This window comes from Cavia porcellus, unplaced genomic scaffold (assembly GCF_034190915.1).
Source record: "Cavia porcellus strain 051 isolate PalLab524CR breed Dunkin Hartley unplaced genomic scaffold, mCavPor4.1 scaffold_26, whole genome shotgun sequence".
Taxonomy (NCBI): Eukaryota; Metazoa; Chordata; class Mammalia; order Rodentia; family Caviidae; genus Cavia; species Cavia porcellus.
The window spans coordinates 40,361,570-40,381,172 of NW_026947509.1; the positions used below are offsets into that span (position 1 = coordinate 40,361,570).

Sequence of the window (19,603 nt, forward strand, 5' to 3'; positions counted from 1 at the left end):
CATGTAAAGAATAATAAACTAGACACTTTTATAGGTAAATGGATGTGCCTCAAGGACATACTCATTGGTGAAATAAATAACACACATCATATTGTTTCATTAATATAACAAGCTCAAAGAAAAAAACATACATATACATATATGTACATGTGTATGTATGTAAAAATAGGAGAGTTATACTATTGACTTCTCTGAGCTGACTGAAGAGAAAGATTTGTGCTGGCATTGTTCAGACAACTGAATGCAGATGCCTTGTGCTCTGTGTGCATGACTTGGGGATGACAATGCACAATGTATGTACCATTGTTGCCCCCTGACTGATGTGCTTTGCAATTTGAAAAAAAAAAAATTACTTTAGCAATCTTTCAAATCAGTGAACATTTACAGTATTTTATTTTTCCATGTTCTTTGTACATTCTGTAATTTAGGAAAATGTCAAGAATTAATTCCTAGCTGGGCATGGTGGTGCATGCCTGTAATCCTAGCACTCAGGAGGCTGACACAGGAAATTGTCATGCATTCTAGGTCAGCCTGGCTACATAGTGAGTTCAAGGGCAGCCTCAACTACACACATAATTGAAGAATCAATTCCTGTAGTATATCAAACTGATTTCTCAGAGTAAAATACAGATATTCTCTCTTATTCCTATAACTTAAATGCAGAAGATTAGATTAGAGCACAAATTTTCCTAGTATGAATTTAATAAAAATGATTAATTGGGGATTTGCATTCGTTGTATGCTACTGGTCCAAAGGGACTCTAGTAGAGGGGCAACTGAAAATGTGTTGCAAATCAAACACTGCTTAGATTTTAACAACAGTCCCATAGGGACGTGATGGGTCCTGTCTCCTGTTTTCTGTGACAGTGAATGGTGACTCAGTGTTAAGGACAGTATCTCAGATCCAGAAAAGAAAAGCTATTTCTCTTTAACAAAAACAAGGATGCCTGTGATGTCTAAATTTTATAGCTACAGATTTTTATATGAAAGTACCTTAATCACAAGGTAAATGACTTTTTTCACTAAAAATATTTTTCCAGGGGCTGGGGATTCATCTCAATGGTGTAAGCACCTGCTTGACAAGTGCCAGGTCATGAGAAAAATTTTTCCAGCACTGGTGATTGAACCCAGAGCCTTCACAATAAGCTACATCACCAACTCTTTTCTATTAGAAGGCAGGGTTCTCACCAACTCATTAATTCCTACCTCAGTTTCTTAGAGTACTGAGATTAGAAGCAGATAGAACTTCGCCTGGTTCATGAAGTTATTTTATAATGTAATTTCTTGGGAATGTAATAATCAAGTTAAAAAAGAAATTACAATGATAAAGTTGTTTATGAAAGTTGCTCTACAAATGAAAATTTGTACAACAGCTACCATGTCCATGATTTGCCAAGTAATGTTGAATTATTCACTGCTGGGTCAGCTATGTTCTAGTGCTCTGAAAGCCGTCTACACACTCCTCCATGAAAACATGTGATGAAGTAGATTACCACCCAGCTGGGCCAGAGTACGACCTCACTTTCACTTGTCTGCATGCAGAATAAAGGTACTGTTTCCCCTTCCCACTCCTAAGTCTTTCCCTCCTGTTCCCCAGAATTCTCTGCCTCTCATCACAAGGGGTGTGTGTGCGTGTGCTGGGAAGTGAACTCAAGGCCTTTCCTTACCTCTTGAATGAGACTCCTTCTTGTCTAATGTTAAAGTTCTCTGCATTTCTTCTTCAGTATCCTTATCACATCTGACTTCAATTACCAGAAAGCAGACAATGCCCAATATGCCTATATTGCTCCTTGTTAAAGAAAAGCAGTTTTCAACCATTTACTGATCAGCTTTACATAGGTTTTCTGCAAGTACACCAGGCCCCACTTGTCCACCACTCTCTTTGTTTCCCCAAAATGTCTGTTTTGCCTCCAAACTCACTAAGTGACACCACCATCATTTACCTGGCTGTTAAGGTTGTTGAATGAAAAGTAAACTCCTGTCTCCGCACTTTCTCAATAAATTCAACTTTGAAAACTTGCTTTTCAAGCCTGACATGGTAGTACATGCCTGTTATCCTATCTATGTGGAGAGCTGAGAAAGGGGGTTATGAGTTCAAGGCCAGCCTGGGCAACACAGTGAAACCCCTCCTCAAAAATAGTAACAAAAAGAAAAGATAACAACCCCTTAAACACAAGAAATAAACAAAAGCTATTGCTTTTCTTTCAAACTTTTTATCTTTTTTTTTTTTGTCTTTTTCCTTTTTTCTGTTTTATCGGTACCAGGGATCGAACTCACAACTGCCTGCTTACAAGGCAGGCGCTTATGCCGCTGAGGTTAAATCCCCAGCCCCCAAACTTGTTATCTTTCTTATACTTGCACCACATTTTAAGCTTCATCTTTTGTAACCTATACCACTGCAGTGGCCCAAACCTCCAGGACTGTGAACCTACTTTACTCTACCCTTCACTGTGTTGTAAAGAAAGACCCCATTATAGTTATAATCCTGTTACAGACTCTCACATGTGGCCCAACAACCACGTACTAAAAGTTTGGTACCTACCTTGTGATGCTACTGGGAACAGTGGAAGCTTTAGGTGTGGGGCTTGGAGGAAGTCAGGACTAAATGTACAGCTGCCTCATGTAATACTTAACAATCTTATGAACTCCAATGTAAAGTACTAGAGAAATAAACAATTCCTTATCATCTTATTATGGATTACTGCCAGCAAAGATCTAACTTACCAAACTTGATAGTTTTTGGGCTGTTCCTCAATTATCGTACTGATGTAGTTCATTTCTTCATGTAGATCTTTTTGAAGGGACCGTAACAGAACTCTGCGGAAATGCCTACAGCAAAAGCAAACATCCGAGGTCTCAGTATTCTACATAAGCTATCTAGTAACTGTCAAGTATAGCTATGAAACAGTAACAGAAAAATTTTTGGTGGTTATTCTATATAACCAATAATCAAACAAATAAGTGCTTGTGATCGTCCCAATTCATACAAGTTATTGGTAACTGGAAGACTCAAGCACTGAAGTAAAACTAATGAAATGCAACAAATATGAGATGGAAGAAAAGTAAATTTTTGAAACTTAACAAACAAAGGACAAATAGTTTGAGGTAATACTCTTGATTGCTGGTGTTCATAATATAAAATCAAACATGTCCCTTTTCCTATATGGTCTAGTTTGTGTATATACATTACTCAAATACTAATTCATCAGAAACATTATCAAGATATTTTAAAACCACCATGAAAATGCTACTTAAAAAAAATGAAACATGTTTCACAACACCTCTATCTCCCAGTGCCGAGAGAAGATGATTGGCACAAGTTTAAGGCCAACCTAGGCTACAAGGTCAGCCTGAACTACACAGCAGTAGCAATGACACAGGCAGACCGCTCTTCCCTCCGGGGCAGCAGAGAAGACAGCACTGAGGGCCCTGTGCATGCTAGAGAAGGGCTCTGTCACCGAGTCACCCCCGGCTCGGTACACAGCTTTGCAAAGAAAAAGCAGATGAACTTCTTAGGGAGTTTTTAATGGGTTCCGAGTTCCTTTGTGCAGTTATTTCTAAAAAGTGAAAAAAGTACATATTAGAGACATAAAATGATGCGCTATCACACTGAGCATTATACATGCTAGATAGTCTCACTCTCCAATAAAGCTCCACTAAAATGACAGTAAAGAAATAAAAAAAGAAAGAAATCTGTGAGGACAAGGGGTATAAGGGAGCACCACGGTATGGGAAGAGATCCAGAATACTAAAGAAAACAAAAGCAAACAGACAAGCTTTAACTAACTAATACCAGATTGTGTTAAAAACTTGTCAATGTGAGAGGAAATTTTACAAAAAGTCCAGAAATTGGAGCTACTAAGTTATTTCCAAAATTGGGAGTTGAGGTTAGGGGTGGAAAACAGCGAAGTTTTTGGAAAGAGTCCTATGAAGCTAAGATCTCTCCCCTCACCTTAAACACTCAGCCAACATCCCCAGCTCAGGGTGGGAGATTCATGGCTTTACTTTCTAAAAACTGTGAGGCAGAGAGATACCAGGCACAATGAAAGATAGGGTAGAAATAAAGAAAATGCTGATCTACACAGCTGGGAAAAAGAAAATAAAGCACTTTCTATTTGACAAAACAAACAGGAAAAAATTTGCCAGAGCAACAACAACAACAAAAAGTTGATTAGTAATGGTGAGACCCACAATCCCCCAACCCCTAGAATTTTGGCAGCCAAACACACATCCTTCGGGCGATGAATAAGATGAATGTTCTTTGGAGACATACGCTGTATAGGCAAAAGACCTAAAATATTAATATGTGAACATTTTCCAACACAATAGTTATTTTACATCTCCACTCAGTATCTTTTGTTTTTTGTACTGGGGATCGAACTGATGACCTCAAGCTTGCCAGGCAGGTGCTTATGCCACTAAGCTAAATCTCCAGCCCTCTACTCAGTATCTTCAAAGTGAAACCTTACAACTGATAAACCCTGCCACACAGAGGACTTCCCATCAAGTGTCTCCAGTGCTCCATGACAACTACGAAAAGAAGCTAGACATGGTGGCTCACACCTGTGATCACTGCACTGGGAAGCATGAAGCAGGAGGATCACCACAAATTCATGGCCAGCCTGACCTACACTGGCAGTCCTTGCCTCAAAACAAAAACAAGTACACACAGAAGAAAAAGAGAAAAGCCAAAAATCATTAACAGTTAATGTAAATATTTATAGGAAAAAGACCAAAGGGCACAGAGACCAAAAGATATCACATTCACACCAAAAAAAGAGATGCTATTTAAAAAAGAATAATCAGAGAACAGACTAAATGAAGAAAAAAAAATCTAAAAATTTTAAAAAATGAATAGAAGAATTGGAAGATAAAACTGAGGAAATGTCTCAAAGGTAAACTAAAAGACAAAGAAATAAAAAGAAGGTGGTGAATTTGTGTAAGCAGGCTGGCTGGACGCCAGGCCCCCTGAACCAGGCCCCCTGAATCCTCTCTCCCGCTGGCAAAGGCGCCCAGCAGGGCAGGGCGGCTCCAGAGCAGGAGTGCACAGGGGACCAGACCCCAGGACTATGGAGGACAGCTAGAGTCCGTGGAGACCAGAGCCCAGGCGCCTTTCCCACAGACCGACAAGCATGAGGCCAGCATGGCCTGGGCTTCAGCCAGCCCACTACACACAGGCAGAGAGGACTTCTTGTGCAGGGTGGGCAGCCTAAAAACTCGGGGCTGAAAGCCGGGCAAAGAAAATTATGACTGGCTGGATTGTAAGACAGCAGATCCCAGAAAGAAACCATTCATTCAAAAACACATGAATGTTTTCTTTGTCTTGTTCTTTTTTAAAATTTTTCTATTTTAAATTTTAAAAAATCTTTCCTTCATCACTTATTTCTGGTGTTGCTCCTGTTTATACTTACTTTCTTTTCTCTGTTCCCCATTAGTTTTTTCTCTTCTTGCTTTATTATTTTTCTTATATTTTGCTCTATTTATCTTTTTTATTCTCTTTCTTGTTCTTCCTTTTCTGCAGCTGTTTAACAACATTAATCTCCTTTTACCCAACAGGACACCCAATTGAATCTTCCCTCTTCCTTTTTATATCCCATTAAGTTCTCAAACTGCTTTTTTCATTCTGTCTCTCTACCTTAACTGGTATAACTAAGTTTTATGAATCGCTACTACTGCTATTGAATACTGCTGTATTGTCAGAGGAGGTAAAGCTATCTTGTTTGCTAAGTAATTACTGTTTGTCATCAAATTTGATTTGTCTTAATGTTCATGCCGTAACTCTAGATCTCTCTATGGTGTTATGGTTGACACAAACTGTGTCAACTTGAGAAATTTAGAAATTTAAACAACTGGGCAGGGAGCCAGGGTTGCCCTTTGTAAACATCTTCATCCTGGGCAACAGAAAGGCATAAGATGGTGAGTGTTGCACTCACTCTAGGGGTGGTAGCCTGCTTACAATATAAGCAGGAAATGAGGAAATGAGGCTTGCTCTCCTCCCTTTTGCTATCTTCTGCCATCTTGAAGTGTTGCCCGTTATGGACTTAAACCTCCACAAATTGTGAGCTAAACAAACCTTTTCTTCCTTAATTTTGAGTAATTTGGGTATTTTGACCTTGCAACAAGAGAAAAGTAACCAAGACATATGGTACATTACTGGTCCTTAGCTGTACTCGATGCTAGTTTTATTACTATAAACAAGAGTGACATAGATGTTGCGATTAATTAATCTGAGGTGCCACTATCTGAACTGCCTTGGGGTCATTAACAACACTGTGGCCCATTCCTGGAAAACTGGGTGCTGGGCCAAATAACATTGGAAACACCTGTCTCAAGTAAATAGTAGTGGCTGGATTTTGGGACAGAGTTCAAAGGCCAATAGTTAGCCATGCTCAGAGGACACTAGAGAAAAGTAGTTATTACCTAAAGAGACCTCCAAGCTAGAAACAAAGCTTCCTCCTACAATCAATCCACAAGTCTAAACACAAAAGCAAAAAAATAAAAAAATAGAAACGTGGGAAGATAAGTCAACCAAATGCCTCAGAAATGTCCTAACTCCCCCAAAGCTGATTCATGGGGCAATGAAGGGGAGGAAACCAAAGCCACACACACAAATTATCTGAAATGGGGCTATCAGGGGCTATAACAACACAGACCAATAAGACTTTTGGCAAGCCTACAGAAGATACAATTAAACAGATATTGGGCCAAATAAAATGATCAGGAAGTCTACAGAAGACACTAATAAAAATTCAGCAGAGCTAAGTAAATAATGTAAAACATGAACGAATTAAGAGTACATTTTAAAAAAGCCCAAATACAAATTCAGGAGATTAAAATGCTATAGAAAGTATGGGCAGCAGAAGTGAGCAGTATGAAGACAAAGTATCAGATATAGAACACAGGGCTGTTTTCAGTAAATAGTTAGTGAGACATATCTTAAAAACAACAACGGTTCACCGTTCACGGAATGCGGAGCTAATAGCTCCTAAGTGACAACAAGATTAACCTCAGCTTAACCGGGATTAGTGAAAAATCAGAAGGCAGCACCAACAGCATAAGAAAAAGTGTTTACTGAAATAATAGCCAAATACTTTCCAAAAGAATTGAACGTACAGAAAAGTGAGGCATATAAAATGCCAAAAGGCCATGATTAGAAAAGAACCATTCCCTAATACATCACAGTCAAAATCCCAGAAGCCTGACACAAAGGCAGAGAAAAACAATGAATCACTTATAAAGGAAAACCCATGACAAAAACAGGCAAGTGAAATGAATAAACGCTTTAAAGAAGTAGAAACAGTAAAAAAAAAAAAAACACACATGAAAAAATGCTCAACATTACTGGCCATTAGAGAAATGCAAATTAAAACAACACTGAGATTATGACTTACTCTAGAAAAAATGGCCACTGTTATGGGTGTGTCTAGGTGTTCCCTCAAAGTCCTGGGTGGTCACAGGATGTACACTGTGTGATGCTGGAATTGATTCATGTACAATGCTAGGATCAAGGGTGCTAAGATTAAGGATGCTACCTTCGGGCCGGCAGCCTGCCTAAGATCTAAGAGCCAGAGAGAGGCTTGTCAGGGACAGCTTTCCCTTTCTGCTGTCTTCTGCCTGCTCTAAACCGTTTCTCCTGTCTCGGAGCCAGATGACTATGGATTGAAACCACTACGAACTACAACGCAAATAAGCTTTCACCTTTTGACTTTGAGTGCTGGGTATTTTGTCTCAGCAAAAGCAACGAGACAACTATCATCAAGAAACCAAGTAACAAATGCTGGTGACATTATATGGTAGGAGTATAAATTAGTACAACCACTATGGAAGTCACAGTGGAAATTCCTCACAAAACTAAAATTAGAAATTCTATCTGATCCAGCTATTCCTCTACAACGTATCATCCTGAAAGAGTTAAAGACATTGTATTACAGTAATCCCTGCATATCCATGTTTAGAGCAGCACAATTCACGATAACTAAATTTTAGAAGCAGCCCAATGCCCACCAACAGATGAACTCATACAGAAAATGTAGCATTTACATAAAATGGAGTACTGCTATGCCATAAAAATGAACCTGAGTCATCTGTAGGAAAACGGATGCACTTGAGACCATAAAGTTAAAGTGAAATAAACCCAACACTCAAGTTTTTTTATTTTTTTGGCAGCAGGAATCAAATTCATGACCTCATGCTTGCCAGGCAGGTGCTGTGTCACTGCGCTGCCTGCTAGACACTCAAGCTTAAACAAGTTATGGTTTCTTTTATACGAGACACTGAAATTATAAATAAAATACAAAACAACAGACAGATGATAGGTCTTTCTCGAATGGGAAGGCGATCATGAGTTTAAGGGGATTGAGGTATGACATATGCATGTACAAATGCCACACAAAGGATATAAACCATAGGTGCTAATCAAAAAGAGAGAAAAATTTTAAAAAGTAAAAGGTATTTCAGAAAAAGAAAAGAGGAAACAGAAAAAATAAAAACAGCAAAAGAACACAGAAAAAAATCCTAGGACTTAAATAAAAAAGTTCAAATAAAGACTGGGAATCTTCACCTGAACAACAGAGGCTAAAAGAAACGGAAAAATAGTTGTAAAATTCTAAAAGAAAATGATTTACAATGCAGAATTCTACTAGTAAACTGAATGGAGACTAAAGACTTTTTATGCATAAATCTCAAATACTATCACCGTATTCTCTTACAAGTGTTCTACTATTTGAGAATGTGCTCTATAAAATGAAAAAGTAAATCAAGATATAGAAAGACGTGAGATCTAGAAAACAGGATAACATATGGAAGAGCTGAAGAATAAATATCCAACACCTACGGAAGAGAAAAACAAAAATGAAAGATTACCTGTCATGTTCAACAGCAATAAATAATCACATTCATAAGTCTGGGAAATGAATTTCTGTTACAAAGAAAACTAAAACAAAAAAAGTCTGCTAAAGAGAGGGTAATCATACTGTAATCATCCTGCATCAGCTTGTACCATTCACAGAAGGAACCAAAGTCAAAATAAAAAGAAGTCAAATAAAATGTATTACCTAGTATACATCTAGAATATATGTAAGTTAATTTCAGAAAAAATACACCTAAGAGTTGTTAACTGCAGTGAATTGGGACTGTGGAAGCAGGAAGGAGTGGGGCAAAGATCATTATTTTTCATTCAACTTCTGACTTTTAACCCCGTAACTATTTATGTTCAATTAAAGAGAAGGCATTCCAATGAAAACACAAAAAAGGCAAGCAGGAAATGCCAGTGATGCGCAGTACTCACCACACCGTGTAGTTGGCTGCGTTTAACTCAATGGCATCCCGTGTGAGCTGCAAGGCTCGCTCACTTCTCTCATCACGCTGCAGAACGGCTCGGAAGTAATCATAGACATCTCGGACTAGAGACAGAGCACACAATGTATCAGGACCACCTCCAGACTGAAAACCAGCTCTGCCATCCAAAGTGGGAAGTACATCATCTGCATGTGCACCATTTACACCAACAAGCCAAACAGAGCCAAATGTCTGTGTCTGCCCCCAACAATATGCACAGCTGCAGCCACCACGCACAGGTGCACAGGTCTGACCACATGTGGATTAATGCCAGACTGCAAATCTCCTAAAGAAGATCTTATGTAAATCTAAGAGTGCATGTATTCAAATATATTTCCATTGCTGTTTTTCTTAGTTAAGGCCAGTTTCAGGCTACAAAGTAAGCTTAAGACCAACCTGGAATGCATAGTTAGATCCTGTTCCCCACCCCCCAAAAAGAAAGAAAACAACAACAACAAAAGGCAGCTTGCAGAAAACCCAACAGTACAAAAAGGTTCGCAGTAAATTTCTACCCTACTAAATTCAATTTTCTCTCCAAAAGCAACCAGTTAATTGGTTTCAGTGTATCCTTCAGATATGGTCTACACACATGAACATAGGCTATTTGCATCCATTCGCTTCTGTACAAATGAAATCTTCCACATTCAGTGCTTATTCTTTGCTTTCTTCATTTACACACATTTAAAGACAATATGGTCCTACCTATTAAAAATTAAAATTTACTTTTTTTTTTTTGGGCTTTTTGAGACAGGGTCTCACTATGCAGTTCAGGCTGGCCTTGAGCTCACTTCGTAGCCCAGGCTGGTCTTGAACTCACAAGGATCCTACCTCAGCCTCCCAAGTGCTGGGATTACAGGTGTGAGCCACCACACCTGGCTTAAAATTTACATATATGACTCAAGAAGTTCCAGGAAATTTTCTTACAAACATATCCCACAAGCATGCTAAGCATCAAAGGATATTGGAGCATTTGATTACATAAAAATAAAAATAAAAAACCGAGGAGGGAAGCACAGGAAGCTCTGATTTACTGTCAACCAGGACAGAAGTGGGTTCCTGGCAACTTAATACTGGTAGCTGACATCCGGCCTTGTAGGACTGTGCCCTGAACTGGGTTGGTAGTGCTGCCTACGGGGAGCTAATGTCAGAGCTAAATTAAATTGTAAGATACCTATCTGGTGTCCACAGAGAACTGGGGAATTGCTTGACATGGAAAACTTGGACACTGTGTGTAAGTGTATGTATATGATTCAAAAATACAGCGAATGTTTAAGTATTTTTAAAATCACAGTAAAAGACACATTGCCACTAATCCCCTAACTTCAAACACTTATCCCAAAGCAGTTCTGAAAGCTGTTTCGTGAGTGTCTTTAGTTGCACTTGTTGTGGTAGTTTCAGTGTCCTGAGCTAATTTAAGATGATTAACTTGCATGGTTATTTTGTCTTTGGGGAAAAGCCAGATCTGGGAATAAGGTAGATGAAGACACGATATAATGTTTTTGTTGTTGTTTTGTTGCTTTTTTTGTTTTGGAGTTTTCTTTGTCCCTTTTAGACAGCGTTTCATTTTGCAGTTCAGGCTGGCCTTTACTCACAGTGATCAACCTGCCTCAGCCTCCTGAGTGCTGGGATCACAGGCATGCACCACCATGCCTAGTCTGTATTGTTTTTATGAGTCTGTGTTTTCACTGGATGAGACTACCAAAAGCAAATTGTTGGACACAATCAATTAACATTCTAAGGATGTGATGGTACACTGCTGTAATTCCAGCAGTGCGGGAGGCTGAGCAGTAGGATTGCAAGTTCAAGCGCAGTCTGGGAAACTTAGTGAGAACCTATCTCCAAAAAAAAAAAAAAAAAAAGAAAAAGGCAAGAGTAGGAATGTAGCTCAGTGTGAAGGCCCTGGGTTCAATACCCAGTACTACAATACAAGTTCTGAGACATGGGAAGGTCATCATCTTTTAAAAACTACCTTCAAAAAGCTGCCTGTAACTTTATTCTAGGACAAAATCTAGAAATAGTGTAAATGTCAAACAACTACAGACTATTAACTAATTACGAAATACCAGGTCTCCAAATTTTGAATTTGTAACAAAATTCTTATGACATGTTAACACTACATGTTATAGATTATTAGCTAGATTATTCATATACAAATTTTTCCATGTGTTTAACAGAAGCGTATATACATGCTGCTAAATGATTAACTGGGAGGTGATCAGGCTGCCACAGCGCCAGCACATTCAGGTCTACATAAACCCAATTCAGCATGAAAGCAAAGCAAAACAAACCTATCAGCCGAGATTGTCAACTCACCACTTACTAAACAGAACTTCATTAGTTTTTTTCTGTAGAATTTCTTTTCTTTTCTTTTTTCTTGAGACAGGGTCTCACTATCTCATCCAGGGTGCCTTGAGCTCACTACCTATCCTAGTCAGCCTTAAACTTGTAGTGATCCTCCCTCCTCAGCCTCTTGCATGCTGGGGTTACTCGTGTGTACTACCAAACCTGGTCTCTAGAATTTATATTAAAGTATTCTTTTAATTTTGAAATTATAAGCAAACTAGGCATGGTGGTGCATGCCTGATTGAAACTATAGTGTTTAATTTTACATTTATTAAAAGACATACTGCCATTAATCCCATTCAAAATACATCCCTTCACTTCAAACACACTTATCTCATCATTCATGCCATTTTCTGAAGCAGTTCTGGGAGTCCATTCCCATGAATATCTTCATGCAGTATGACCAAAAATACAATGACTTCATGCAGTATGACCAAAAATACAATAGCTGGGTATGGTGGCTCACACCTATAATACCAGCACAGGGAACATAGCAAGACTCTATCTCAAAAAACAAAAATAAAGTTTTAAAATATAGTGAGTGTAGCTACCAAGTGCCATCTCAAGGAAAAGAAGGCTTGTAAAAACTGCATGGTGCCCTCATCCACCTTATTCACTGGATCTGGCACCATGAACCTCTCTGGCTCTTCCCCAGAGTCAAAATGACTAGGAAAAGTCAATGTTTTGCATCAACTCAGAACACGGAGGCAGCCACAACAGTGCAACTACAGATACGAAAAGGGGACTTCTAAAGCCACTTCAGAAAGTGGCAAAAACAACAGGTAAGCATGCACAAAGCAAAGGGAATTAATGGTAATGTGCCTCCCTGTAATAAAACTTTCTTTAAAACTTAAACATTCACTATCTTTGATCACACTGGTTAACTCTCAAAGTATGAAAGCTCTGCATATTTATGTAATTTTAAGGTCTGAATGAAAGAGTTTTGCCCTTGAATAAACTACAGGACATTATAGTGGTGAAAGGCCAAACTGGGGATGCTTACCCTGAAGTCACTTCCTCCTTCCCCTATTACAACTTCCTTTTTCCTTTCCCAGTGAGCTCAAAGAAAATTCCAATCAGCTCCTGGTAGGTAGGTCATCAACGCCTGCCCTAAGCACCATCCCTGGTCAAAAGTTACATATGTCCCATACCCCATGTTCCGTCTAAGGAGACAGCCAACTGTGCTGGGCGCTCCTCTCCACATCCTCACCCCAATAAACCTGTCTGTTTTGCACTTTTACTTCTCTGTTGTACCAGAAAACTCTTTCACTGAACATTTTCCTTAACAAACTCTGTTTTATGACTGACAATATATCCTTCACACTAAGAACAAGAGATTACTCTCTTGTATTTGTATAGTGTAAATATGTAGTTTTAGAAATGTAGTTCATTTGTAAATTGTTTTCACGCTCATTAAGATGTGAGACCAGGCCAGATCTGGAGGTAAATGCAAGTAAGTCCAGCACTCTGAGCTGAGGCAGCCCAGCCTGGGATACTTCGGGGTTTAGCAAGACCCTGTCTCAATATAAAACTTTAAAAGGGCCGAGAAGGGGTGTCCTTGTGTGTAGGGGCCTCGGGTGGGAAGGCCTTTGGAGAGGGACATGAAGAGTCAACACAGGAAGGGAACAGAAGATAGCGGGAGGGTAGAGAGAAGGGGAGCGGAAGCATTCTACCTCGGGCTGTGGGGACCAGCTCCTGGGGAGGGTCCCCACACCTCAGGGCCTCAGGAGAGACTAGGGCACTGCAAGCTGAGGGTGGCCATGCACGGTGTGCAGCAGAGGGAGCGCTGGGCTTCAGTGGGGCAATGTGGGAGCTGGAGGACGGGCATGTGCGCTTGTGTACACACACACACACACACACACACACACACACACACACACACACACTCAGGAGCACCCAGGCAGGGGGAAAGTGCCCAGAGGAAGTGGGACTACCAGGCTACCAGGGCTGGACAAGGGTGAGGGCCACCCTGACGTGTGGCCCCACAAGAAAACCAAATTAAAGAAATAAACACTAATAATAAAAAAGGTTCAGACAAGAGGGCAGAGTGCGAAGGCCCTAAACTCAATACCCAGTACCACACAGCCAACTATACCAAACTACTAATCTCAATCTTTTTCATGAAGTACTGTGCTTTTTTTTTTTTTTGCCGGTACCAGGGATCGAACTCACGACCACGCGCTTGCAAGGCAGGTGCTTATGCTGCTGAGCTAAATCCCCAGCCCCTTCTTTTTCATGAAGTAAAAAATGTCCTTTAAATCACATAATTAAATTCTCATATATACTGATGATTTTTGGTCCTTATTAATCTTTTTTTATTTCTGTACTATTTCTACATGTTAATAAATTTAGTACTGCATTTTCATATTTCATAAATAAAACCCACATGCACCAATATTCCCCTTTCTGTTGTCTTTTGTGGTACTGTGGTTGAATCCAGAGACACTCTACCACTGAGCTACGCAGCAGCCCTTTTATTCTGTGAGATATTACTGGCTTATTCTTTCTTTGCAAATATTTCTTGCTATTAAATAAAGAAAGAAAGCAGGCAGGCAGGCTTTTTTTTTTGTTTGTTTGTTTTGTTTATAGAGAATGATCTTGGGTTAAGTCAAATGAAACAGAAAGACACTTAAATACAGAACCAGTATTCCATTCTTCATTCATCCTTTCCTAAAACTAACAAAAACTGTGTGATCTTTGATCTACAAAGCATTTTTACATTCTTTATGAAACAAATTAATCCACTCATGTTAATACCAGGAAATATATTTGAATTAAGCCTAATATACTTCACTTCCAATGCATTTTAAATATATTTTAAATTGCTGCTTCTCCATGGACCAATTATTCTGTTTGTTTGTTCACTTTTTGGTACCAGGGATTGAATTCATAACCTCACATCTGCCAAGCAGGTGCTTATGCCATTGAATCCCTGGCCCTAGATCAGTTATTCTGAATGAAGCAGTCTCATTTGTCACCTCTCGTATCAGATTAAATAGCAAAGGGAAACCACAGCCACATAGTAAAACTTTTAATTATGAAAATAAATGTTGATCCTTGGAGTCTTTGAGACCTTCCTTATTTAAACACACCAAGAATGAAAGATTCCTTTGTTGTATTTGCATAGTGTAAATATGTAGTGTAAATACAGACAATTATTTGTCGAAGTTAACTCTGTACTATGGGGCAAAGCCAAGAAAGGTCAGTAGTATTTTAAACCTAACCCAGGGATCATCATTCCCTCAGAAGCTTTTTTATTGGAGAGAGACAGAAAGACCGACAGACAGGGAGTCAGGATCTCCAAGCTGGCCCTGAACAAGCTGGCAGCTCAGGCTGGCCTCAGCTCCCAGAGCTTCAGTATTACAGGCATGTACCACCTCAAGATGTGAAGTTTTTGTTTATTTGTTTTGAGACAGGGTTTCACTCTGTAGCCCAAGATGGTCTTGAACTCACAGCAATGTGCCTGCCTCAGCCTCCTGAGTGCGGTGATTGCAGGCACGAGCCACCATACCTAGTTGAAACGGACATTTTTATGAGGCCTTACAGAATGTGGACTTGCTGAACTGTTTCAACACAGAAAATCACAGGCTGCTACATCAACCTTCGCCAGCACTGCTAAATAAGTGCGTCTAAAAGGGACTCTCATCTGGAGTGAGTTAGGACACTTGTGTGACCCACCCCGCCTCCGCCAAGGACTAACTAGTCAGCAGGACTCCCACTTTGAAGGAAGCTACTTTCTGTTAAGAGTTGTGTACTTGAAGGCAAGTCAGTATTGTAGTTCCAGTTTCGGTGGGGGTTTGTTCTCAGATGCTTCTGCAGACTGGAGAAGCTGAGCTGATGAATAATGTAACTTCCAGCTGTGTACAGTGACACGTGCTGAGCGAGCAGTCTGGGAGGCTGAGACAGGAGCCCTTCAAGTTTGAGCCCAGCCTGGACAAGTCAGAGACCCTGTCTCAAAATTTAAAAAGCAGAATTATTTTAAAGGGCTGGGGAATCCAGCTCAGTGTGAAGGCCTTAGATTCAATCCCTAGTACTGAAGAAATAAAAAAGACAAGAAAAGGATAGCATTGGCCCAGGGACCTTGCGAATAAGGGTTATTTAGGCATCACCTGCATGGGAATGAGATCAGCTTTGGAAATGTTAATAAAATTGATACCATTTCTTACATAAACTTTGATTTCTCTACTGCCCCCTCTACTGTGGGCCTTCTTATTCACATACACACAAAAAGCTCGTGAAACCATAAAACGAACTCCTCATAAGTAATTGAGACCCTTATTAAATGAAAATCTACCTTGCCACATAGTTATGAATTTCAACTATGCAACCAAGTCTGACTTACAAATCTTTTCATAATAAAAATAAACTTACATTTTTCACTATAGATGATCTGCACCACTGGATTGGGACCATCATTTTGTGGCACTGGATCTATATCAGCCCACTCTGCTCTGTCCCTGAAAATGTACAGGTTTTTCAGTGATTACGTTCAAACACATTAAAAGAAAAAAGAACTCAAGCATTTTTTAAAAAGACAAAACTCATGCATTAAAATTAGCAATTTTCAAGGTTCTTAAAAGTTATCATCATTGAGGTTTTACCATTTTGCTTTACTTATTAAACTTTTAAAGTAAAATTAAAATAAAACAATCCTTGGAATGTTAAAAGAAGCTCATAAAATAGACAATAGGAAACAGTGAGATAGAGCCTTCTCAAAGGAGAAGGTATAAGAACTGGAAGGAGGAAGAGGCAGGAGAGGGATACAAATGAAAAGGAAACCATGATGTGTTATGCTCCAGCAACTCCACACAAGGAGTATAAACACGGACTACATACATACTAATAAACTAAAATTTTTAGAAAGTTTAAAAATTTGAAAAACCTGTAAGACAACAGATTTCAAATTTTAAGTTTTATAAGTGGCAAAACCTGTTTTTGCAGCAAGTATACAGCAGTTTTAACTTAGAAATCAATTTACTCACTAGTCTCATTACACTCTCTATGGTGTGTATTTTTTTAAAACTTGAATAGCTTACTACCAACTTGCATTTTAAAGTGAAATCAAGCACTATTATTACATTTTGGTGCACACTACCGAGGGGGCCCAGGTGATCATTTGTATATTAGGCTCTAAGGCACTGATGACTAGTCTGTAATTTTCAATACCAAACAACTGCTGCAGCATGCATGCTGTGGTTCACCACCACTGGGCTAAGGGCTGAGAAGGCAGCTTGGTGCTTGGGCTCACACAACAGGTTGGACAGCTGTTTCTGGAACCTGAGGAAAGGCCTCAGTCAGGATATGACTCACTAGTTGTGTGACCTTCAGAAAATCACTTAAGCTTTCCAAGCCTCACTGTCTTCTTTTTTTTTTGGTCTTTTTCGGTTTTTATTGGTACCAGGGATCGAACTCACGACCGCCTGCTTGCAAGGCAGGCGCTTATGCCGCTGAGCTAAATCCCCAGCCCCTCACTGTCTTCTTTTAGAACAGGCATAGAATGAGAAAAGCATTCAATGACTACTACTCATTGTCAGTGCTAAAGAAACAGTATAGTGGCAATAACACACACTTGTTCAACATGAATTTCCCAGTGTGAACAAATTTTAACATCTTTTTATTTACACAAGGGGTGACTGAAACACAGTGAATGTTATGCACTTATTGGTGGGGGCTCATGGGTGTGGGGCGCTCATCGCTGATTAGTCCACTACACTCTTCACAAGAGATGATCCGCACTGCTAGACTGGTGTGCTGCAATGCTGGAAGCAGCAGCCTGGAGGAAAGAGGTGAATCACCATGGGCGTGGCTGGAAAGGTCTAGCTCCCTCTGCAGTCTGCCTCCCCAGAGCTCCTTCTCTCCAGCCGCTGTGCTGCTCCGCCTCTACTCGGAGCTAGCTGACACCGGACTGAAACTTCTATAAACTGAGTCAAAATAAAAACTCTCTGCATTAAACTGATGGGCTCAGATATTTTGTCGACACAATAAGAAAGTAACTAAGACAGTATTTAAAATTTATAAAAACTCGTTACTGTATAAGACATATTACCATTAATCCCACTTCCCCTCACTTTAAACACATTCTTCCCAATTTGTTAAACCACCCTGAAGTCTTCTTCCCTGAGGGTTGGTGCCCAGCATCATACAACTTGACAGGACACTCGGAAACAGGACTCTCACAACTGCTTCAGAAAGTGGTAAGGGAGAGTATGATACAAGTGTCTGGATGGAGGGAGAGCATTCTGATGTGTCTTTTACTCCAATAATATTTTGCAAATGTAAGCATTCTTCATATTTGCCTTTTTTTGCAATACGATACATCTTTATTGGTTACCATAATTTTCTTACACCATGTATTCTTTTTCTTTCACCCACTTTACTTCTGTATATTGATGAGTTCTCGACAGCAAGTATCTGTCATACAACCTTTAAATTGTGTTCACGACACATACATAAGAAATACAGGGATCCAATGGCTTGAGATGTGAAACCTACAGCTTCAGGGGAGTGGCATGGAAAGCGGGCTGTCATTGGGAAATCAGACACAGTCATAGGAAGAAACTAAATATTTCACAATACAGAGGGTGATGGGCCACCAAAACGAATTTAAATCAGTAAAAACACTAACTCCAAAACAAAAATAAACCGTCTGGATTGCGACCTTCTCTATTTCATAAAATCAAGCAAATAAGCCGTCAAATGCAGTTTAGCTAGAACTGCAGAACGAAAGAATTTTGGATTGTCTTTGCCAGAGCTAGACAAGGTGCTAGAAAATCCTATCACTATCTGAAAGCAACGGACAGACAGCAATGGGACGGGGTATTCGGAAGTAGGGAAAAGAGGCAAAAAGTTACAACAGGACCTCAACATCATTTATATTGCAGATGAGGCTGTGCATCATTACATAATTGACTTTAGGGCAATTCAAGCTTACAGACTACTTCGATGCCTAGCTGAGACTCTGTGTTAAATCAAAGTGTCTCAGTCCTTAAGATCTTACTTTAGCTGTTATTCCAGCAGAATCACGCAAAGGATTCCAGTTCCTTTTTAAAGAAGCAAAGGTGGCCCTTTTATTTTAAAAATAAAAATTCCTCTTGGTACGCCACCAAAACCGTACGCTAATGTTTCTGAATTCGTACGGCTACTACCTAGGCAGCGTCCGGAAGCACAGAAGAGAGCGCCAGGTTTCTGAAAGGTGCGGACCCCGGCGGCCGAAGCGCCACAGTGCCAGCCACGCTCCGTACTTCGCCACAGCGGCGGCCGCAGGGAGGCGGGCGCCCGGCTCGGCCACGCCTCGCAGTGCTGGAGAGAGGCCGCGCCCGGCGCCCTGAGCCCCCGCCCAGCGGGCCCGCCGCGCTGGCCTCCGCCTTACCTGTACAGCACGTAGGTAGGCGAGTCCAGGCTCAGGAACGTGTCGTCCATGGGAGACGCTACGGCTTCCCCAGCCTCGGCTGCCATCTCGTCCTCCTGTGGCTGCTGCGGCGGCGGCGGGTGAGGCTGCGGCGGCGGCTGCTCCGGCTGAGCGGGCTCGTCGCCTTGCGCAGGTTCACCGACATCGGTGGCCGCCATCTCACCCCGGTCCGTAGCGGTCGGGGTGGCGCGGAACCACGCCCCCTGCCCCGCCGTGCTCCTGAGTTCCGGTTTCCTGCCGACCCGGAAGTCCAAGCACGGAGGCGCCGCGCTTCCCGACAGCCCTCACAGGCGGAAGTGCGCCTACAGAGTCAGCTCCCATTACCTTTGCGGAGTCACACAAACCCTGGCTCACGCTTTCTTCTCAGCGGAGCTCGACTTTGGGACTCTTCTAAGGTCTTTATGCTCCTGCGTTTTTTTTCAGTGCAAGATTTTATTAAGCCAGATTTTTTTTGGTACCGGGGATCACTCTCACACCTCGAGCAGGCGCCTATGGTGCTGAGCTAAATCCCTGGCGC

The 19,603-nt window shown here is 40.7% G+C and overlaps 1 protein-coding gene across 1 annotated transcript in view; it reads right to left on the reverse strand.

Moving 5' to 3' along the window:
* The window catches only part of Fnta (farnesyltransferase, CAAX box, alpha), a 37,228-nt gene extending 17,926 nt beyond the window's left edge, over positions 1-19,302 (reverse strand). The window contains exons 1-4 of the mRNA XM_003474623.5: positions 19,048-19,302; positions 16,050-16,135; positions 9,286-9,400; positions 2,724-2,828 (exon numbers count right to left, since the gene is read on the reverse strand). Coding sequence (XP_003474671.1) covers positions 2,724-2,828; positions 9,286-9,400; positions 16,050-16,135; positions 19,048-19,244 — 503 coding nt within the window. The 5' untranslated portion in view covers positions 19,245-19,302. The remainder of the gene's footprint in view (positions 1-2,723; positions 2,829-9,285; positions 9,401-16,049; positions 16,136-19,047) is intronic.
* Between the last annotated feature and the right edge of the window lie 301 nt (positions 19,303-19,603).